The sequence below is a fragment of the Narcine bancroftii genome, chromosome 7 (genome assembly GCF_036971445.1).
Source record: "Narcine bancroftii isolate sNarBan1 chromosome 7, sNarBan1.hap1, whole genome shotgun sequence".
Classification (NCBI taxonomy): domain Eukaryota; kingdom Metazoa; phylum Chordata; class Chondrichthyes; order Torpediniformes; family Narcinidae; genus Narcine; species Narcine bancroftii.
In genome coordinates this window covers 76,642,724-76,667,294 of record NC_091475.1, presented here as the reverse complement: position 1 = coordinate 76,667,294, position 24,571 = coordinate 76,642,724, and the positions used below count along the sequence as shown (strand labels likewise).

The following is a 24,571-nucleotide window of genomic DNA, read 5'->3' as shown; positions in this document are numbered from 1 at the left end:
TCAAGTTCACTCAAGTTCACTTGGGCCCATTTCAAATACTTCTCTGCCTTTTATAGATCTCATTCTTTTTTTAGAAAATGTGGCCTCACTTCCTCTGAGACTATGGGAGATCTGTCATACATTTCCCAGACTTCTCCTCTTGCCCCCATTTGCTGCAAATTGAAGAGAGATGGTGGAGACGTAAGAGATTACAGATGTGGAATCTGGAGCAAAAATGTGAACGATCTTGATTAAGGATTCTGTCTCGAAATGTCTATTTATTTTTATCATGCTTCTGCTCCTTGACCCACTAGGTTCCTTCAGTTGGTTGTTTTTTGATCAAGAAGAAGAGATGGTGTTCCCTAAATATTCACCTTTCACCCCATTAGCCTCTGCATCCAGGACATCCTCCTTTGGATTTCTTTACCCAGAGGATGGTGAGACTGTGGAGAAAGCTGCCAGGAAAGGTGGTAGAGAGCAGGTGCATGTATGGGAGGGGCATGGAGGGCTGTAGTTCATGTGTAGGTCAATGGGACCTGGCAGGATAATAATTTGGCTCAGTCAAGATAGGTTTAAGGGTCTGTTTCTCTTCTTTAATGTTCTATGGAGCTGTGCTCTGACTGAATGGCTATCCCAGGCTGCATGCCATTTCAACATCACTCCCCATTCTTCCTTCGACACCCATCCTCTGCATTCTCACTGACACCGTGATGTCTGATGCAAATTCGTACAACACCCCCTTCTATTTTGCTGGACAATCCACAGTGGTTCAAACCTTGGGTAATCCTTGCATCCTAAATTCACTTTGAACTCTTCTTCCTGTTCATTTCCAGTCCTCCTAATTTTATTCCCTTTCCCAAATCTCCCATCCAGCAACCCCCCCATCATTGATTCATTCCTTCCCCTGGTTCTATCCACTACTACACATGTATTTCATCCTCAGTGTTCTCTCATTTGATTCCATCTGCCCTCACCTCTCCCTTAATACTTCTCCTGATCAGATTTCAGCACTGGGAACCTTGATACTCCTGCTTATCATCTTCCAGCAGCCACCTTCACCTCCTCCCTCACCAGGTTCTATCTTGATTTTTTAATTCTGTTTACCCACTTCCCCCCCCCCCCCCCAAATCTGGCCAACACCACAAACCTCCACCATCCAAGCTCCACTTGTCCGTCATCCTTCACCCTTCAGTCCACCTATGGGTAAAATAGGGAAATTTAAATCACTAGTACATAGGTGCATGGAAAATTGAGGCTTATGGGCTCTGAGGTAGGAAAGGGTTAGATTGACAGTGGAGTCGGCACAGCATCATGAGCTGATCATGTACCATTGTGTTCTACTGGGTCCTGTCTCACCCCTCTCCTTTGGCACTAGCTACCTTCCCTCTCTACTCTCAGTCCTGATCCAGACTCTCAACTTGCTCCATCAACAATTTCTTGTCCCCAGAGATGCTGCTCGCTTAGCTAACATCCTCCAGCAGTTTGATTTTCAGCTCCAGACAAATTGTAACAAGTTGTCTTGCTTTCTGCATTCAAACTCTTTTGCAGTAAAGGACATTTATCTGCCTAATTCTTTGCTCTACAAGAAGTCTTTCCTTTTAGTAATTCCCAAAAAAGATTACCCAATTATCTTGCAACCTCATTTTTAAAAATATTTTATTTTTCATTTTCCATAAATATATGCACACAATCTTGAAACTTTTATACGCATCAAGTATATAAAATATTTATAAATTTTCCCCCCTCCCACGAATACAAAAATATAATTTCACATACTGTCAGAGCTCTCATTTTTCATGATTCTTTTTCAGGGATATCACATCATTACGTATATTGAAGGGTCAAATTTATAATTTGACCCCTACAAAATCCAAGAATGGTTGCCATATCTTAATAAATGTATTGTATTTATTCTTTAAGTGATAAGTAATTTTCTCCATGGGTATACAATTATGTAACTCTGTGGCCCATCAATCAATAAGGAGTGGAAAGTGATTTCCAAGCAATTGCTATACACTTCTTGGCCTCAGCCAGAGTTACTTTAACAAAGCAAATTTGAAATTTAGTCAGTTTGCAGCTCGCGTCTATAAGGTTGCCCAGAAGGTATAGCTCTGGGTCATATGGGAAGGTCACTCCTGTTACTTTTGTTAGTGTTTTAGTGATATCATGCACGACCTTTGCACACGACCAGGTAGAATGTAAAAATGTTCTAATTTTAGTGCCACACATTTCAGATAATTCCAATTTTAATTTGTAGCTTGTATGGTGTGAGATAAAATTAATGTAAAAAAAATTGTATTGAACCATTCCATATCTCAGTTTGATCACTGATGTCATACTATCCAAACACCACTCAGGATAACACCCTCTGCCATTATTACACCCAGGTCCGACTCCCACCTCTTTCTCGACCCATCTTAGCACTTTTGCCTTGGAGAATAAAATCCATCCTAGTTAGACATTTGGGTGGATTTCCTAGCCAAAGCATCCCTTCCACTTCATTACTTGAAGGCAGGCCCATTGTGGACTCCCATCTTTCTCGCAAGAAGGACTATAATTGAAGAAAGCAGTGGAAGGTTCCATTCAACAAATCAGATTTCTGCTTTAATTGCTGAAAGGACATAAATAGTACTTCCTCGTAATGATCTTCAATGTGCCTAATTTATTTCTCATACCAAATATTTAGAATTTTATTAACCAAATTTTTGGGCAATAATTCATTCTGGCACAGTGGTGCTTTTGGTGATATCCCCATTTTTTCCCAATACATTAATTAATCTCATGCATAATTTTAATCATATGTATTAAAATGGAGCTATCCATTTTTGTTATTAATTTTACATTCCATTTCTAAGTAAAATCCTTCGCTGCCCCCTCCTTCACTGTATGGGTCCATGAGGGATTTTGGGACCCATGTCAGTTTCTCCATGGAGATCCTAAGCACTTTATTATTGCAAATAAATTGTTTTATATGATCATTGAGAATCTTTTTTAAAATCTGAGGCAAAGGAATAAGCAACGACTGGAAGGGATGTTGCAGTCTCGGCATCACTTTCATTTTCACACAATCAACCATCCCAACTAAAGTAGAGGCAAATTCTTCCATCTTTATAGATCGTCTTCTATCTTTCCAAGCATAGGGAGATAGTTAAGTCTGTACAAATTTTGTGAGTTATTATCTAAATATTTAATTCCTTCCAATTTCCTTTTAAACCAACTTCCTCTTTGGTAACTTTCATAATCAAAATTTGTTAATGGCATAATTTAGCTTTTTTCCAAATTAATTTTATAACCAGAAACTCCAGTGTGGTCTGTAGTTTGGCCAAAGGCACATCGTCTGCAAAGAGATTAATTTTATGCTCTTTGTGGTCAACTGAATCACTTTATGTCTGGATCCCTTCTTATAATCTCTGCTAATGGTTCAATCCCCAATACAGAGAGACCTGGAGACAGTTGGCGCCCCTGCCTGCTGGATCTACTCAAAGGAAACATCAATAACTTCTGACCATTAGTTATAATTTTGGCCTGTGGCTTATGATAAAAGGTTTTTTATCTAGTCAATAAATGTTCAGTCCATTCCAAACTTTTCTAATACTTTGAATAGAAATGGCCACTTTAACCGAGCAAATGCCTTTTATGCATCCAACGATACAGTTAAACTCAGGTCCTCTTTAGACTTAGCCAGATGAATTATATTGAATAATCTGCCCAAATTATTCGGAGTGCCTTTTTTTTTGGAATGAAATCTACCTGATCCAGATTTATCAATTTAGGTCAATAGTGCCCTAATCTATTACCTAGTGTTTTAGCCAGAATCTTGTAATCTGCATTTAATAAAGCAATAGGCCTATGTTTAAAAGGTCTCTCTTCATTTTTGGTGGCAACATGATGATAGCTGTTGAAAAGTATTCTGGGAGAGTGAGTCTCTGCTGTCTGACTTTCCACATCCATGATAAGAGACATCAAAAAATATTTAAATTGTCTGTAAGACTCGGGCAAAAAAACACGGATGTGGTGAATCATGGATGAGGTTCCCCCAGTAATTTATTTGCCCATAATGTATTCAAGGCTTTTTCAATCTCTTCTCTCGTAAAGTGGGCATCTAATTCCATCTGATCTTTATTTTCCAATTTTGACAATTCAATCGCTGAGAGAAATTCATCTATCTCAATGGCAATTCTGATTTGTACAGTTTTGTATATTGTTTAAAAGTGTTGTTAAATTCATATATAATCTGAAAGCAATTATCAGCCTCTGTTTGGATTGCATTAATCATCCTTGATGTCTCTTCCACTTTTAATTGCTACAACAGATCTTTATGCGCTCAATCTCCCAATTCTTATTATTTCTGTTATGATTTTTTAAATAACCATTTCTATTTTATTTTATTTGTAATGTATTATATTTCACTTTTTATTTTTCAGGATCTGATATTTATCTTTTGAACCCAATATCTGGTACTCTTTCTGCAGCTCTGTTATTTCTTTCTCCAGACCATTAACTGCAGCCAAGTGTTTTTTTTAGAATATGAAATTATCTGTCCCTTTAACCAAGCCTTGAGTGTGTCCCATATTTAAAAAAAAAACTATCATTAGTAGAGGGGCAATTTGTTTCACAAAACATTTCTATTTGTCCCCTCATAAAATTACAGAAATCTCTTTTCAACAGTTTAGAATTACGACACCATCTGTGAACACTTTTTCTGGAATCATTATCGTTAGAGTCTGTTGTGCATGATCAGATTGCAGTCTAGTCAGATACTCTATTTCAACCACTCAGTTTTCCAGACATTTTTTTAAAAATCAATTCTCGTACAAGTCGTAAAGCTTTGAGTAGAATGAATAATCTCTCGCCCTGGGGTGTGGCTGTCTCCATACATCTATCACATTTAAATCCTTCATAAAAGATAAAGTAACTTTTGCACCTTTTGCTTCGGTCACAGTCTTCGCTGATTTATCAAGGATGGGATCCAAGCAAAAATTAAAATCTTCCCCAACCAATACATTTTGTCTTCCTTCCACTGTATTTAAGAAGACATTCTGCATGAAGGATTCATCATTAAAATTTGGAGCATAAATATTCAAAAGCATCCAGGATTCTGCATCTATCTGACAAAGTGCCATTACAAACTTTCCTGCTCAATCAATGGATGTGTCCTCAACCAATACCAATATATTTTTGTTAATTAAAATTGCTATCTCCCCCCTTGCTTTGAAATTTAAAGAAGACGAAATGACTTTTCCTACCCATTCCATTTTTAATTTATTATCCTCCAGTTTTGTAAGGTGTGTTTCCTGTAGGAAAACTATGTCCACCTTTAATTTTTTCAGGTGTGCCAAGACTACTTCTTTATGGGTTCATTTAAACAGTAAACATTATAACTAATAAATTTTAATGTTTTACTCATATTCATATTCATAGATATTCATATCTAGCTCTACCATATGGACCCTTCTGATTATTCAGGCAATACAGTGATTTTTTTTCCCTTTTTAAAAAACTCGTGATGCCACTGAACTGACGGTGGCATAAACAAGAAACCCTGGAAGCCCACAGTGCTACCTAAGAAAAATCCCTTCCTCTGAACTTCAGCGACATTTCACAAAACTCTTCTTCTCCAGCACCATTAAGCCCCTTAAATCGGGGTATTCACCCTTTCCCACACTCTCCTTGTACATTTCAATACTACTTTAATTAACCAATAAAAGACGATTCAAAATATAACTCTTGTTTTACCCAGATTTTTGAATTCACAGTTAAATTTATCTTTTTATTGTTCTTTCTAGAATCCATTCTGAGGTCCCCCTTATAGTCATTGTACTGTATATATCTCTACTGTTACGAGCCTAGAGGACCCCAAAACACAGCGGCAATAGATATTCACCAAGACAAATGCTGACTTGAACAAAAGTTGCTTTTAATTATCTTTAAACATGAAAACAGAATCACACTTTAACTTACCACTATTAACTAACCTGTGATAGTACAGATTCTATCACCAATGTGTATATGTACAGATTTTAGTGAGGGATGACTGTGATTGGTTGAGAGTGTAGCCACACCTACTGGCAGGTCTTAAAGGATTGCTCCTAGCCAGACCAGGTCATTCTGGACTGGTCGACCTACTTGTGATATGCTCCAGTCTTTTAGTTAATAAAAGCCTTGGTTTGGATCAACAAGTCTTTGGTTCTTTCGACGTGCTCTACACCTAACTTAACCCCCTTCTAATTCTAAGCGCATGTGTATATAATGTGTACAAGTTCAGAGAAGTTATTTGATTCACAGTCCAATCTCACTTCTCACTCCTCCAAGTTTATTGGTTGCAGGCAATTCTTATACTATGCACAGAATTTAACATTTAGGAATTTCACCAGGCTTTGGTGCTTGAAAGGTAAATGGTTACCGTTCAGGAAGGTTCTGGTCGGTTTTCAGAGAGAGATTTGTTGTTTGCTGAACACCCATAACTGATTCCTTTTAATCAGCCACTTCTGTATCTTGCCAAAGAAACTTGCCCCATCAGGGTTTTCCAGATGATAACCTCTTTCTTTCAAGTCACCACAGAGTTTCTTTATGTTTCCTTATTTCAAGTGAAATATTCGGCAGCCAGTCCTCTCCTCTTGTATGAACCACAGGGGATTTGACCAGGTTGAACTAAGCACTCACAACCCATCTTCAAAATGAGGTTTTTCCACAAGCTTGCCAGCTTGTCCTGTTCCAGTCCCAGCTGCTGCTGCTGAATGTAGCACCGCAGAACTTGTCTCTCTCTATCTCTCTCAGAGAAAAACCTGTTTGACTCCCTTCCTGTTTGAAAAAACCACATGACCCTCCTAGAACAGCAAATAACACTCCCAGAAAACCTGCGGCTCTGAACCTATTCCTCCCAGATCTTTCACCTGTTGCATTTCAAAACAACAATCCATTAGTGTAGTCTCTGGGGCACTCTTCAAAGTTTTTGCAAAAGCACATGGAGCTGACCTGTCTGACTTGAGCAGAGCTCCAGTATTTTAAATGAGATCTGTTTTGAAATGTTTGTATGTGACCTACACTAAATAAAACTGCCCTAATTTATCTCTTGTCACACTACCTCCTCAGGAGATTTACAGAATCTTTGAGGTCCCTCCAGCACATCGATTCTCAATGTTGCTGGGCATAACATAGAGTACTTTGACACTTGACAACGTACTTTCTTTGTTTAACTAAGTTCGCACTAAGGTCTTGAAAAAAACAGCACTTTTCCACCCTCCAACTTGACTGGGCCATGGCATATTTGACTGCTGCTCTTAACATTGCCTTCCTATCCTGGTAGCTCAGAAATCTTACCAGGACCAGTGTACTGTTCCGCCCTGATCACCCACTGTTTGGAGGAACACCCTATTTTTACTGCTTTCCATTAAACCTGCTTGCCTTTCTCCCCTCCCCCTTTTTACAGTCCAGTTCTTTCACACACCCAGCCCTGCTATTCCCCCTCCCCCTCATCGCTGCTGTCCCTGCTCTCCTTTCTCCACCTATCATCTCCTGCCTTTGCCACACTCCCCCCTTCTCTTTTGTTCTCACGCTTGCCAGAAATTTCCCACACTTTGATGAAGGGCTCAAGCCCGAAACGTCAGTTTTGTATCTTTGCCTTTGCTACATAAAGGACACTGTTTGACCTGCTGAGCTTCTCCAGCATTTTGTGTTTTTACTAGGATCGGTCATGGTCTTTGATCATCTAGCTTTCTAGGGCCGAAGGTCCAGCGGGCTCTCTCCACAAGCAAGTTTTTTTCAACCTTCCTGTTCCCAATACTCGTGGGATCCATTCGTCAAAGAACCCCACCAGCTCCTTCCTTCAGTTCCTTCTTTTATCCTGACGATCCAGTCATTATCCCTTCTTCTGAAATTCTCCATATGATCAATTTTATCCAGCAGCAATTACTGCCATTGCATTTTCTTCCAGGGCCTTCAGTTTTACTTGAGCCATTATCAGATCATTTTTGACCTGGCCTACCCGAGTCATCAGGTTTTCGAGTGCTGTCACCATCACCGATATTTTGTCTGATACCTCTCTCACTACACCGTTCCACATTAGATAATCATCCACTCAATGTCTCCATTGTTTCCAGCAACCTTTGCAGATCAGGTGATGACCCACCACCCCCCCCACCCAGTCTATGCGAGCCTGCTCCAACGTCATGGCAGCACCTTCTTCACCACTCCCTTGTGGACTTGCTGTCAACGATCTCATCAACTTTTTAACTTCTTCAACCTTAGATTTTAGGGTCTTATTTTTTTTTTACCCGCCACTTTCTACTTTTAGCATAAAAAGTTTAATCTGATAACTTGGAATCATCTTTTTAATCACCCTTAATGCAGAGCTCTTCTGACCCACATCTGGCTAGATCCTTTGCATGGGCCACACTCCACCCCCCCCCCCCCCTGGTCTTTTAAAGGAAAATGCTCAGGTCATTATCTTCAGAAGAAAAAATAGAAAAACTAACATTTTTTCCCCATCTAAATGCCATGGTTAGCGGAGTGGTTAACACAATGCTGTAAAGCACCTGCAGCCCAAGTTCACATTCACCGCTGTCTGAAAGGAATTTGTACATTCTCTCCTTGACCATGAGGGTTTCCCCTGAGTGTTACGGTTTCCTCCCCCACCCCGGCATTCCAGATTTATGAAATTTGTGGGTTAATTTGTGGTGTGGGTGCATTTGTGCAATGCAGGCATGTAAGCCAGAAGGAGCTTCTTATCATGCTATATATCTCAAAAAAATTAAAAAAAAACTGTTCCATCTGCTGTCTTCATATTCACTTCACCTTTTGAAGCTTCTGACATTTTTTTTGCCCCACCGATCACGCTGTCACCCACTGGCAAACTTGAATCATCCAGAACATTGCTGTGGGCTGCAGCAAATCAAAACCTGGAGCTCCAACATCAATCCGTGCAGTACTCCCACTGCTCACAGCCATCCAATGTCGAACTGACTTCTTTATTCCCAATCTATTTCTGGTTCAATAACCGATCCACAATCTGAGCCAAGACCATGAACTCGAAATTGTTTGATAATTTTCCTTCTGCAAATCCACATCACTTCTCTGTTCTGCTAGATGTAGCCTCAAAACTTGAACAGATTTGTCAAACATAATTTAAGATGGAGCTGATTGACATGTACATTGTTCAATGTGCATTTGTGCCTAAATTCTTGCTGCAGCCAAACAGGTAATTAAAATTAATAAAACTACAAAATAACTATAAAAACAACCACATTAGTATACACGAAATTTAATTTAAAAAGGCAATAAATACAAGAAGGATGGATAATAAATATTTATAGTTATCATATTGCAAGTAAAATAACTGGCTTTGCAATTGAGCAGACAGTCCTTTTGTGGTGTTGGGTGCAGTCCCTGATGTGTGCAACAAGGAGACATTCAAGAGCCCGATAGCTGTTGGAAAGAAACTGTTCTTGTACCTAAAGATGTTGGTCTTCAGGCTTCTGTACCTTCTTCCCGAAGGTGGCAGTGAGGGAAGGTTGTGGCCAGGGGATGAGGGTCCTTTTCGATTCCATGAATCCAATTCTATAACTATTTTCTAAGTTCTACCTGGTTTCTCCTCCTTCGTTAGAAATGCCAGCATGTATCCATGTTTGGTAGTGTTTATAATTCCACGATTTTCTCCACCACCCTCCTAGAAATAGTGTGGTTGTAGCGGCTCACCGGAAGCTTAATTGAACTGGCTTGGGAGCTTCCGAGTGATGTCATGACGTCATTTGGAATGTGCGGGGTTTTAAAAAAGCTGTGTGTGACAATTTGAGTAAACGACTTTTATGGAACTTTTACTTGACAACATCTGATCAGTTTCTCATTCTTCGTTTCGCACTGCGACCCAGTTGCTACATTGGTGACCCTGACAGGCCCAAATGGATTTTGGACCCAATATGGACAATGCAGCGGTTTCACTCAAACTGCCTGTCTTTTGGACCACTCAGCCTGAAGTTTGGTTTGGACAGGCTGAAGCGCACTTCCACATTCGCAAGATTGAAGTGGATGCCACCAACTATTATCACATGGTAACCGACCTCGACCCAGATACAGCCAATCAAATAGTGGATTTCCTTCTGGACCCACCAGCTCTCAGCAAGTATGAAGCCCTAAAAGTCCTTCTGCTCCGGAGTCACCTGCAATGTTCCTCCATATTGACGGCCTGTGGGACTGCACCCCATGGGAGATGGCCATGGGCCTTGCTCTTCAAGCAGTTTTTAGAACATTTACCAGAAGACATACGCCGCACATTGGCTGTCGAGGATTTTAATAACCTTCGATCAGTGCAGAATGCCCTTAGAGACATTCTGTGGCGTGTGAAACAACAAGGTACAAGGCCCACAGAAGTTAGTGCTATGTCACACCCAAAGGCCCAGGCTCAACGAGTGCTGGTGATGAGGGTGCATGTTCCCCCGAACAAGCATGACTTCATGACAATAGCTATGGTGGCTGGCCACCATAACAGCCTAGTCTATGTCTGGGATGAACTCTCCCAGTGCAAATTTATAGTCGAGGTTAGTGTCCTTCCTCCTTCGGGCTTTGACACTTGTACCAGGAGCAGAGGTCCAGCTCTCACTGAGGTGAGTAACATAAGGTAACAGTTCATACATAAGGCACATGGATTATACTTCTGAAATTTGGTGACAATAATTTCACAGGGAAGTTTATTCTTGTTGTCCCGGCCGTTGCTGGGTGCTGACTTCCTCAGACCCCACTCACTGATTGTGGACTTAAAAGAGCGCCGAATGGTGAACACCACAACGTTCCAGACTTTCCACCTTGGAAAAGCCAAACCACCCACCCTGCACCTAGTAGAGTACTCAAACAAAAAGTTCACCAAATTTCTTGTGGAGTTTCCAGATATTGTCACTCCACAGTTCTACGCTGCCACACCCAAACATGGCATTGCACACCACATCCTTACCCAAGGACCTCCTCTACATGCCCGAGCCCAACACCTGCTGCCTGACAAGTGTGGCTTGCAAAACAAGAGTTCCACTAAATGGAGGAACTTGGAATCATACTTGGATCTGATAGCCCAAAGGCTTCCCCAGCACATATGGTGCACAAAGCCACGGGAGGCTGGAGACCTTGCGTGGATTACAGGCATCTTAATGATGCTACCACTGCAGACCGGTACCCTGTGCCCCATATATACAGGACTTTACAGCTAATCTTCATGGGGCCAGGATATTTTCTAAAATTGACTTGGTGAGTGGGTACCTGTAAACCCAGAGGATGTGCCCAAGAATGCCGAGTAACACTGTTCAACCTCTTCGAATTTTTGAGAATGCTTTTGGTCTCAAAAATGCTGCACAAACATTCCAGCAACTAATGGATGCAATTGGGCGTGGCATGGACTTTCTTTTCATATACTTGTCACCAGCCACTCCCACAAAGAGACCTGTTGCATTTGTCACCACCTACAGGAGTTCAGGCTAACTTCAAACCCTACCAAGTGCAAATTCGGGCAGTTCTCCATCGAGTTGTTGGGACAGCATATCAGTGGCCGGGGTGTTGTTCCATTCCCTAGCAAGATGGAAGCCATCCTCAAATTCACGAGGCCTGATAACCATCAAAGGACTCCAGGAATTTGTGGGGATAGTCAATTTCTATCGCTGCTTTCTACCCTCTACAGCTCATATTATGAAACCTTTCTTTGACCTCCTGTCCAGTGATGCCAAAGAACTCTAGTGGACAAAGGAGACAATAGTAGTATTCCAGCTGACCAAAGGCAACATTGCTGGTCCATCCACAAATGGATGCACCAAGTGGCTTAGTGCTAGACCCATCTGACATGACAGTAGCATTTTGGAATAGTATACTGATGGACAATGGAACCCATTAGCATTTTTCAGTAGGCATCTCCGCCATCCAGAAATGAAATACAGCATATTCAATAGAGAACCGCTGGTGCTGTACCTAGCAGTCAGACACTTTCGCTAATTTTTTGGAAGGCAGGGATTTCACAGTTTTTACTGACCACAAACTGCTAACTTTCGCCTTCGCCAAGGCTTCAGATCCCTGGTCAGCTCACCAGCAATGCCACCTATCTTGCGAATCTGAGTTTTCAACCATGATTAACATATCACAAAGTAATGTGGCTGACGCCCTGTCCCGCTCCTTTGTTCAAGCAGTACATCCCCTCTCTCCGGATGTAGACTACATGGCGCTCAGCACCAGGGCAACGAACTCTCAGCTTATGGAACTGCTGTCACGAGCCTGCAACTCAAAGATGCAGCCATTGAGCAGCAAAGTACCACTCTCCTGTGTGATGTTTCCACTTGTCAGCCTCACCCTATTGTCTCCTGCTGTGTGGAGACATTGCATTTTCGATGTCATTCACAAACTGTCCAAACCCCTCCATTTAAACGATGTTCCGCCTGATAGCCAACAAGTTTGTATTGGTTGGACACAAAAAGCAGGTCACGTATTGGGCAAAGATGTGCATGGACAGCCAACCTGGAAAAGTGCAAAGGCACCGCTTCAGCCTTTCCAGCCTCCACACCACAGATTCGACCATGTGCATGTCCAAATTGTCAGCCCACTTCCGGTGTCATAACTATCTAGATACTTGTTAACTGTCATCGATAGATTCACTAGGTGGTCAGAGGCGATTCTGACAGAATCCCACAGTTTACCTCCACATGACATTTTGTCGTGACTGCTAGGAATGTAGCTCCACCACACAGCAGCCTACCACCCATAGTCGAACGGCCTGGTGAAGAGGTTCTGAAGGCACATGAAGGCAACACTGATGGCCTTCTTCCAGGGACATATTTTGGCAGACGAGCCGCCCTGGATCCTCCTGGGAATAAGAACGGCACCCAAAGAGGATCTTAACTCCTCATTGGCAGAGTTGGTTGATGGAGACCTGCACATTTTACCTGGGGAGTTTGTGCCTGCAGCATATGGACAGAAGATGCCACCAACTGAATTCTTACAGATGGTGGGAGTGGCTTGGAAATTGGCCCCAGTTCCCACATCAAGGCTTGGAACAATGACACCCTTCTTCTTCCCAAAGGAATTCCAGGACTCTGTGTTTGTGCATAGAGAGGCACACGGGCCACCTTTACAGAGGCTGTATGAGGGCCCTTTCAGAGTGCTGAAGACAGTGTTCTTCTTGTATGCTGGACGTTGGGGGGGGAGGGGGGCATCCAGAGACATTTACAATTGACTGACTAACGCCTACTCATCTTGACCTTGACCTTGATTGGCTTTTGCCAAGACCCCCGATGCGAAGGTGCAGGCGGAGGCCGAAGAGCGGTAGACAGTAATGGCACCAGAGGTTTAGCGTTGTATTGCTGGTTCTTGGTGGGTGGGGTTGGGGGCCATGTAGCAGCTCACTGGTAGCTTAATCGAACCAGCTTGGGAGGTTCTGAGTGATGTCACGACATCACAATGCGATGACATCAATTGGAACGTGTGGGGTTTTTAAAAGCTGTGTGTGACTGAGAAAACGATTTTTACTGAACTTGGACTCGACTCCGTCTGATTATTTTCTCATTCTTCACTTTGACTCAGTTGCTCCAGGGTAATGTTTTCTGCCTCCCAACCTATGGGAAAGTTTCTTGAATATCTGCGAGTTTGGAAAATGAAAATCATTATCTCCTTCTAACTTCCTATAAAGCCTCAGGATACCACGTTATTGGGTTATGCAGATATGTTACCTTTAACGGCTTTAATTTTGCTTTATGATAAATACTTGGCTGTCTTCCATCATTGTAGACCTGTCACCTTTCACTATCAACATTTTATTTAGTGCCCTTTTTCTGTAAGCCAAACAATAATTTTTATTTAATTTGGCTTCTTGTTTTCATATTCCCCAACAAATTCTCCTGTCTCAGATTGTATCGAATTTTGAAACACACAAAAATTCTGGAGAAACTCAGCATGACATGTAGCATTTCTGGTAAGTAAAGGGTAACCAATGTTTCACGCCTGAACCCTTGACGAAGGGCCCAGGCTCAAAACGTTGGTTGCCTTTTACCATACTTCCTGTGGATGCAACATGACCTGCTGAATTTCTCCACAATGACCCCAGCGCCCATAGACTTTCACGTTCTACCCTTTGTAGCTTACATACCTTTTTACACATCTGTTTGTTTTTGCAGTCTGTTTTGTTTCTTGCTGGCTTGCCAATGTTACAGAGTCCAGAGGACCCCAAAAACTAGCAGCAATAGATATGCACCACAACACAGGGTTACTTAAACAAAAGTAGTTTTTAATTATATTTGAAAAAGAAAACACAATTAAACTTTAACTTATTACTATAAACTTACTTAACCTACTTAATCCTCCCCCCAATACTAAGCGCAGGTGTACGTAAGCTTAGAAATTTCTTTGGATCACAGTTCAATCTCACTGGTTGCAGGCAATTCTTGTACTGTGCATGGAAGTTAGCGTTCACAAAGTTCACCAGTCTTTGGTGCTTAACGGGTAAATGGTTACCATTCAGGAGGGTTCTTGGTGGTTTTCAGAGAAAGATTCCTTTTCTAGGTCATCTGCAACTGATTCCTTCTCAATCAGTCTTTCTGATGAACCTTGCCCCCTTCAGGGTTCTCCAGATGATCCTCTTTCTTTCAGGTCACCTTTCAGACTGAAAGTCTTCTCCTTTGACCAGGCAACCTTCCAAAGTTTGCCAGCTTGTTCCTCTTGTCTCCTTCTCTCTCACTTTCTCCCTCTCTGAGAGCAGAAGTGTTCTGTCTACCTAACTGCAAAAAAAATCATATGCTGTCCTCGGCAAGCTGTATGTTGATTCTTTGTTGCTCCTTTGCAAAAAGCATTCTGTAAAAGTCCTGCAAATATTCTGTGTTTTTAAAATGTGTGTGTGCAAGCTGCTCTAGCAATTCCTCCCAAACCATCTCTAAATACTCTGTCACACCAAGTTTTCCTAGACTTATCAATCGTTCACTCCTGTTTTATAGAATTCCTGCTTTCTAATTCTTAAACATCTTCAAGTATTTTTTTTCTCTCAACAATAGCTTTATCATATTTTGATATTCATTGATGGAACCCTTTTCCTACAAGATTACTTGGTCTGAACTGAATATATCTTTATTCCCAAACAATATTTATCTGAAAGCGATCCATTGCTGGTTTACAGCCATATTGTTTCATGTAGTTCCTTAATTGCCTTACACACACCTCTAGTTATCTGATTAATGCTGTGCTGTCTGTTACCATTTACTCCTTTGAAGTTTGGTTTGTTCACTTTAAATCATTTTTAATATGATGTTTATTTTTCCCTAAAATTCTCATAAATACTGAAATGAATAAAATACAAATGGTAGATCTAAAATACCCTCTTCATTTTCTGGCTCCTCGCCTTACTGATCCGGAAAACCACCTCTCGGATACTCTGTGAATTCATCCTTCATATTATTACTGGGTATTAGGCTTGCCATGTTACATACATATCGAAGAGTTCATGATCACGGTAATATCCTTCCTCTTATGACTTGGGTTATTCCATGTTCTGTATGACCATTACAGTTTGGGGGCTGATATACAACATCCGCCACTGTTTGTGCCCCTGTTTCTTATCTCCACCCAAATTGATTCCTCTTTCTGGTTTACTGTTATAAGATTCTTCCTCTCTCCAGCTTTTTATCCTATCCTTTCACGAAGAAAGAGGAAGTGAGGTGGCTCTAAGTTTGTATTCCAAAGTATGATTCCTTCTCTTTAACACAATAAAAACTCCCTTCACCAAGACCCACCCTGCCATTGCCAGTCCTACTCTCACTCTTTAAATGCTTGTGAAACATTTGAAGGAATCTGTTTCGTAGATTGGGTTTATAGGGAATGTATTTGATTTTGGGGGAAGAACCTTACAGTAGACAACAAAGTCAAAGCAAATTTCATACGGACAAGCATGAGGCATCAGCAATATTTATTCCTCGCAGTTCTGAAGGCTCTTCGATAATCCAACTATGGTTTACAGTGTCGATGTTAATTTTGTTGGCCAACATATTTAAATGTTTGATTTTTTTAATTCGGAGATGCAGCGTGGTAATAGGCCCTTCAAGTCCACAAGCCTGTGCCACCCAATTACACACGTGACCAATAAACCGAATGTGGGAGGAAACCCATGCAGACACCTGCAAATTCAAACCTAGGTTGTTGTCACTGTAATGGTGTGGTGCTAACTAACTGTGCCACTCCAAATATTGCCAAGAGCAAATGTCCCTTGATTCCCACAGATCTTCATGCCCCACTTAAATATGCTGATTTTGCTGCATTTGAACATGTTGTCCCAGCAGCAATGATGCAATTTGAAGATTGTCAGAAACACAAAATCTGTTAATTTTGTCTTTAATTTTGTTCTTTCTCTTTGCCGGAAGTACAGTATTATTAAAATTGAATTTACCAAGAAGGCCTGTCATTCGTGATGGTTCCAGGTAGTTGTTAAACCTTTAACAAACTAGTTACTTGTTTCTACTTTTTGACTTTAAAACACTTCCAGTTTAAACAAAAAAGGCCCTTGCTTGGATTGGTTATTTTTGCCAACCATTCAGGAAGGTTGCCTGCACTTTTGGGTGGTCTCCTACAACTGCCTTTAAGAAGGCAGAGCAATGAAGAAGTGTTTAAGCACCTGGTAATGAAGGGGGATCAACCTCCAAAGGCGATCCAAAAGGACAACAGTGGGCACTTGACTGACCAGTTTCATTACTGAGGAGTGGCATCCAAGGCTCATTCAGCTCATTGGAGTGACAGACATTGTGTAACGTCATATTAGATGGGAGTGGTCCAGCAGCATCACTGCCTGGTTCTATTCGAATTTCAGTGACTGTTCACTTTTGAAGTGCAGGATGTGGTGTCGACAATTTTGTTTTAATTCCAACTTCGCATGAAGATGTCAATCCCCTCTGTACATTTTGAGCCATTGAAAGAAGTAGGTGAAGTGCCACAAAGCAGATGCTGTACGCTGATGCACTGACATTATCTTATCAACTAAATATCTTGACCAATTGAATGGGATTCCATTCACCTCCAATGCCTAGCTGGTTTGTGACTGAACATTGTGCGTAATTTGAGCAAATGGTCTTTATCCACATGGACGCAAATTCCTGTTGCATTCTTGAGTTCAACTTCTCACCAATTTAGAGTTCCAAGATTCAGCCTGGATGTTACAGTACTTGACTTCTCGATCCGGCTGTTATCTCCATTCCGGATTGTTGGCACAGTCAAAGGGAGAAGTCTCGCTATGAGCCAAGATGGCACACAGAATATTACTGAACAAGCAATTGTCAATCTGAATCAACTCTTTTCCCACCTTTGGCAGCTTTGGAGACTGTCCCTTACTGCCACCTGACCATCAACTAATGCAATAAAAAGAGAAGAAATAGAAGGAGAGACAGTGGGATCCCATGACATTAATTGCAGCGTGTTCAGTGACCAGGATATGGGGAAACACTTCACTTGTCTTAAACTAACCCTTCCATTTCCCCAAATAGCCCATAAATTTCCCATTCCTAAGGCACTTTACTGGGCACTATCACATTATTGGCAAACATGCAGCTGAATTAGTCACACAATTCCTATGAATATGGGAAGAAATCAGTGACAAGGTATTTTGTGGCGAACTCTTGCTTTTCCACCATTTACATGTCAAGGGTTGGGAGCCCGATGGAGTATCCTGCAGTTGCCTGGACGATGCAGTTCCAGCAACTCTCAGGGCAGCATGTTTAGTGCAGCAGTTAGTGAATCCATTGTGTAACATTATTATCTGAGGGGTTTGTACATTCTCCCCATGTCTGCATGGGTTTCTTCCAGGTGCTTGGGTTTCCTCCCATGTTCCAAAGATATATGGCGTTGGCAGTTTAATTGGTCACATGGGTGTTTTTGGGCTGCATGGGCTTGTGGGCCAGAAGGGTCTGTTACTGTTACTGAAACTGTATCCATAAATTAAAAAAAATAAAAATTAGATGTGCAACAAAGCAGTATGTTGATTGGCACCTCATCCGTCTTCTTGAATTACAATAATTGCCTTCACCTTTCGGGCCTAGTGGCTGGAGTGATGTTCATGTATCAAAATACAATGCAGTTATTAAGCTCGACCTGCTAAGAATAAGCAGGGCAGCAGGTAGGTGGCACCTCCAGCACCTGCAGAGCCCCCTCATAGTTGAACGTCATCCTGACTTGGAAATGTATTACCAGTCCTTCATTGTTCCTACTTCTAAACCCCAAAACTGTGGGAGCACTTTCAACAGAAAGAGTCTAATGGTTGAAGAAAGTGGTTCACCATCATCTTCTTGAGAGCCCTATGATATGGACATGGCTCCTGAAAATGGATGAATAACTTAAAATGCACACACTATCCCACTGTTCTCCATTCACCAGTGCAGACAATTGATTGTCAGAGATCAATAAAAAATTAGGAATGGGCCATTAAATGCAGGCTCAGCCTGTGAAGACCATCTCCCTTGAATGAAACATCACCATCCAAGAATATTTGTCATTTACACCTCCTTACTAACCTCATCCTTTGACAAAATGCTTCTGTTGTTAGCTGCAGTGGCTGATTGGAGTCTTCTGAACAGTTTTTGTGGACACATCAGGAGGCTTTGGTGGACAACCTTAAATGGCAAAGGACCATGAGGGCCTGGTTATGAACGACAGCTTTCTAGCCTTCCCTGTGATTGTCTTGTACAAATGAATGAATGATATTATTATGCTGGGTGGTAGGTTGGTGGTGGGACCTGGGATGGAGATCGGTGGGCAGTTTGGATGGGAAACAGGGCAGAGGTTGGTCAGTCTTGCAATGGTTGTGAGAGGGGATGAATAAAGCAACCTAGCTTGGGAGAATAGCCTTGATTGCAAAGCCCAGTTCATTTGTTTTCTTCAGTGATTGCTCTGTGAACATTTGAATGAAGTTTGTAGTGATAAATGCCAACAACTATTCTTGTTTGGTTGCAGGAGATCCTAAGGGAATTGAATGAGAATCCGGTGTCAGAATTCACTCCACTTGCTCCTGTTCAGAGTTGCATCTACAGAAACAACATGCACCACTCGAATGAACAAAGAAAGACTCTCTCTCCTCCAAATGCGAGAATGGTGATGCATACATATTGGACAGAAGATCAATGTTGTAATAATCAATCGGTGTTGGACAATTCTGGTAATCACTGTCCTTCGAATACTCTGTGTACGTTTGTTGGATCTGGTTTGGAAACTGCAGTATAGCAGTGAGTATTGCTGCAGAATACCATGTAGTCATTCTTGTTTCAGTGAGACAAATATGATTAGATTTGAGATCCATTTCAACTCTTGAGGTTTCAAATCTACATAAATACGAAATTATGGATTCTGCCTGGGCTGGTTGGTCCTACAAAGTACACAGTCCGGTACTGTGTCGCTTGAATCATTACATAACTTTTTCTCCTTTCGTATTTCTTGGAACCCTGCTTTGTCACCCAGCAATATTCAAGCTCTATAACGCAGCAAACTGATCATCGACGAGATGGAACTTATGAAAGGAAAGAATTGTGTCTATTAACATTCCTTTATATTACTCCTTTAATAAAGCTTACTTTGACTTTCTATGTAAACAAAGTTCTCTGCAATTTTTCGAGCAATCTATTTTTTGTTCTTCGCTGACTGTAACTGGTTTGTGTAAACACCAGGCCAAATGGCACAGTTCCAGCCTTTCCCAGCAAAGGAATAGGGAACTCAGTGACATCAGCCAGTGCTGCTGGATGCGATGATTGCTGGGGTACTGTTACATTAAAATGACAGTAGGTGGAAAAGAGGAGTCACGTTGATGGAGTAGTGGCCGGTAGGGGAATTCCAGCCATCTCCAGAAAAGTAAAAAAATGGTAGAGAAAAATCAAAGTCACTAACACAAAAACCATAACAAATTGAAAGTGAAAATGTGGAGAAAATGGCAGCAAAGAAAGAAAAACCAAAAACAACGGGAAGAAAAGAAGAAGGAAGGACATCGGAAGAGGAAGGTGAAGGCCTTACCGGTACGAGGAAGCCCGCCATGAAGAGAGAAGCCCGCTCCCTGAGGTCAGTGGAAACCCTGAACTCAGGACTACAAAGATTGCTCACGGAGCCAAACAAAAGTGCGCAACTGCGCATGCGCGAATCCATGCGCGAAGCACAAGACAAAAACAACACCGAAGGGAGGGGGGACCAGCTGAGGAGTAAATCTCCACAGCCAAAACAGACAAGTATAACACGACAGCAAGACTCTCAACAGGAAAACATAGAAAATAACGAGAACAAGAAGGAAGAGAATAAAAATAGGAAATCAGAGAAACAACAGATGACCAACTCAGAGGAAGAAGACCAACACCAAGACACTTTTAATAAAAATAAGAAGAACAAAAATACCCAATAAAATAAACAACCCAACAAGAAGATCAGAAGAGACAGAGGTGAAGGACACAGATCCTGGACTCAGAAGAAGAGGAGGAAGAACACAGAGAAATGGAAGATGAAGGGAAGGGCAAGTACATGGATATTTTTTCTTTAAAGAATATATGGAAACAGTAAAAGAATGGCAGACGCAAGAATTCAGTGAAATAAAAAGAAGAATAAAAAGTACAAAAGAAAAAGTGAATATATTAGAGATGATCATGACAGAAATAGGAAAAAGAGTAGACAAGGTGGAAGAATGAGAAACAGCCATAGAAATGGAGGTAGATGACTTAAAGAAATTAGAAGAATCTGATAAAAAAGTTAAAGAAACACAGGAGCTGTTAGCTCAGAAGATAGATATAATGGAAAATTATAAAATAAGAAACAATATAAAGATAGTGGGCCTTAAGGAAGATGAAGAAGGCAAAAATATGAAAGAATTTATAAAAGAATGGATCCCCAGAGTCCTAGGAAGACCAGAATTACAGGAAGAAATGGAAATAGAAAGGGCACACAGAACATTAGCCCCTAAACCACAACCACAACAAAAACCAAGATCTATTCTAGTAAAATTCCTAAGATATACAACAAGAGAAAATATATTGGAGAAGGCAATGAAAAAAAATAAGAGAAGACAAAAAACCAATACAAGGGTCAATTTTTTTTTCTATCCAGATATAAGTTTTGAACTCCTGAAGAAGAGGAAGGAGTTTAGTGCAGCAAAAACGACCCTATGGAAAAAAGATTAAATAAATTTATGTTAAAATACCCAGCGGTACTTAAAATAGTTATCCAGGGGCAGCAAAGCAAACTATTCTCGAATCCGGAAAAAGCACGAAAATTTGCAGAACAACTACAAAACAGACAGAGAGATGAAGAGATGTAACAAGTACAAAAATGACAGCAAACTATATATATATATATATATATAAAATAGAGTATAAGTAAGAACTAAGAAGGGAAAGAAAGGAAGTAAGGAGGGAATTAAGAGAGCGACTTTTGTTATACATAAAGATTAAAATCTTTTCTGGGGGGGCTGGGTGGGGAAGAATAACAGTCACTGCGAAATCAGTTGACACTTGCGAGCGGATTCGCAAATCCAAATGGAGAGGGGAGATGTGGTTGCCCAACAAGGGACAAAGGGCAACTCAGAAAGGGGAGGGACTATTGGGGTTAAAGGAATTTTAGATATGAGAATAGTGGAAATATTTTATGTTTTAGAAATGTTGTCTTATAATGTGTTCAAAAAAAGAAAGCAGAAATGGATAAGAAGGGAAGGTGGTGATGAGGAAACGAAACGGAAAGGAAAGAGAAACAAAGTATGAAATGACTATGTTGAACTATATGACTTTAACTATTAATGGAATACATAACCAAATCAAAAGGAAGAAACTGTTAAATTTACTGAAAAAATAAAAAATTGATATAGCATTCGTACAAGAAACACATCTAAATGAAGTGGAACACAAGAAATTAAAGAGAGATTGGATAGGACATGTAACAGCAGCATCATTTAATTCAAAAGCCAGAGGAGTAGCTATATTAATCAATAAAAATGTACCAATCAAAATAGAAGAGGAAATAATAGATCCAGCAGGGAGATATGTAATGATAAAATGTCAGATATATTTGGAGTTTTGGAATTTACTCAATGTATACTCACCTAATGAAGAAGATCAAAAATTTATGCAAGATATCTTTTTGAAGATAGCAGATACGCAAGGGAACATACTAATAGGAGGGGATTTTAACCTTAATTTGGACTCAAACATGTATAAAACTGGAAAAAAAGCTAACAGAAAGAACAAAGTAACCAAATTTATAATTAAATCGATGCAAGAAAAGCAACTTTTGGATATATAGAGGAAACAACACCCAAAGGAAAAGGAATATTCATATTATTCGGGTAGACACAAAACATACTCAAGGATAGACCTATTCCTATTATCAGCCCACATTCAAGGGAGAGTTAGGAAAACGGAATATAAAGCTAGACTATTATCGGATCACTCACCCCTGTTATTGGCAATAGAGCTAGAGGACATCCCACCAAGAATGTATAGATGGAGATTAAACTCCATGCTACTTAAAAGACAGGATTTTAGAGAATTCATTGAATGACAAATTAAAATGTATTTTGAAATAAATACAGAATCAGTGAAAGATAAGTTTATACTATGGGACGCAATGAAAGCATTCATCAGAGGGCAAATAATAAGTTATGTAACTAAGATGAAGAAGGACTACAATCGGGAAACAGAACAGTTGGAAAGGGAAATAACAAATACAGAAAAAGAATTTGCAATAAAGGAAGATACAACTAAAAGAAGAGAATTGGCAGACAAAAAAATAAAATATGAAACACTACAAACATATAAGGTGGAGAAGAACATAATGAAGACAAAACAGACATATGAGCTAGGAGAAAAAATGCACAAAATTCTAGTGTGGCAGCTTAAGACAGAACAAACTAAAAGAATGGTAATGGCATTAAGGAAAAAGGAGAAACAAATTACATATAATCCAAGGGAGATCAATTAAAACTTCAGGGAATTCTATGAACAACTATATCAAACTGAAAATGAATGGAAAGAAGACAAAATGGATGAATTTCTAACTAAAATTGAACTACCGAAATTACAAACAGAGGAGCAAAATAAATTAATAAAACCATTTGAAATAGAAGAATTACAGGAGATATTAAAAAAAACTACTGAACAATAAAACACCAGGAGAGGATGGATACCCAATAGAATTCTATAAAACATTTAAAGACTTATTAATTCCTCCCCTCCTGGAAATAATCAACCAGATTGAAAAAACACAAAACATACCAGATTCATGCAAAACAGCAATAATTACAGTAATACCAAAGACAGGGAAAGATCCACTAGCACCAGCATCATATATACTTAACACAGGTTATAAGAAAATAGCTAAACTATTAGCAAACAGATTGGCCGACTATGTACCAAAAATAGTAAGTCTAGACCAAATTGGATTTATTAAAAAAAGACGAACAACGGACAATATCTGTAAATTTATTAACTTAATTCATGCAGTAGAAGGAAATAAAACTCCAACAGTAGTAGTTGCTTTAGACACAGAGAAGGCCTTTGACAGAGTAGAATGGAATTATTTATTCAAAGTACTACAAAAATTCAGCCTACCAGAGAAATATATTAATTGGATTAAAGCATTATATAAGGGGCCATTGGCGAAAGTGACAGTAAATGGATATATATCAAAACAATTTAACTTAAGCAGATCAACAAGGCAGGGATGTCCACTATCTCCCTCACTGTTTGCGTTAGCTATAGAACCACTAGCAGAACTGATAAGAACAGAAAATAAAATGAGGGATAAAAATAAAAGAGAAGGAATATAAAATCAGTCTATTTGCAAATTACATTATAATATACTTAACAGAACCAGAAATATCAATAAAAGAATTACATAGGAAATTGAAGGAATATGGGGAAGTATCACGGTACAAGATCAACGCAAATAAAAGTGAAGCAATGCCAATGAATAATGTGGATTTCACAAAGTTTAAGAAAGAATCACCATTTAGATGGCAAACACAAGCAATGCGATACCAAGGTATACAGCTAAATAAAAATCTCGGCCATCTATATAAACTAAATTATCATCCATTAATGAAAAAATTACAAGATGACTTAGAGCATTGGAAAGACTCACCACTAACACTGATAGGAAGGATAAACTGTATTAAAATGAACATTTTCCCAAGGATACAATACCTATTTCAGTCATTACCAATTCACCTAACAGAGAAATTCTTCAAGGAGCTAAAGAAAATAATAACGAAATTCTTATGGAAAGGGGGAAAACCAAGGATAGCACTAGATAAATTAACAGAATGGTACAAACAAGGAGGCTTACAACTATCAAACTTTAAGAATTATTATAGAGCCACACAATTAAGATACCTATCAGATTTTTATCAAACAAGGGAAAAAACAGATTAGAACTAGATAAAATAGGGGAGAAGATACCTGAACATATACTATATAAATGGGATGAAAAATTGGTGCAACGTGGGAATTCACCGGTATTGCGTCATCTGCTCAACATTTGGAAGAAGATTCACGCGGAAAGGAATAAAACAAATTACCAACTACAAAAACTAATATTGACGCAAAATCAACTAATCCCTTTCACAATAGATATCCTTTCCTTCAGAGAA

At 40.0% G+C, this 24,571-nt stretch overlaps 1 protein-coding gene across 10 annotated transcripts in view; it reads left to right on the top strand.

The window, feature by feature from the left end:
• Positions 1 to 21,338, top strand: part of atp11a (ATPase phospholipid transporting 11A) — a 213,865-nt gene extending 192,527 nt beyond the window's left edge. For 4 of the 10 annotated variants that reach the window (XM_069890380.1, XM_069890386.1, XM_069890384.1 and 1 more), the window contains one exon: positions 18,916 to 21,337. In XM_069890380.1, the coding sequence (XP_069746481.1) occupies positions 18,916 to 19,182 (267 nt within the window). In that variant the 3' untranslated portion in view covers positions 19,183 to 21,337. Of the gene's footprint in view, positions 1 to 5,765; positions 6,108 to 18,915 lie in introns of those variants that run through there. The other 6 variants (XM_069890379.1, XM_069890390.1, XM_069890381.1 and 3 more) reach the window with 4 other exon arrangements.
• The last annotated feature ends 3,233 nt before the right edge of the window (positions 21,339 to 24,571 follow it).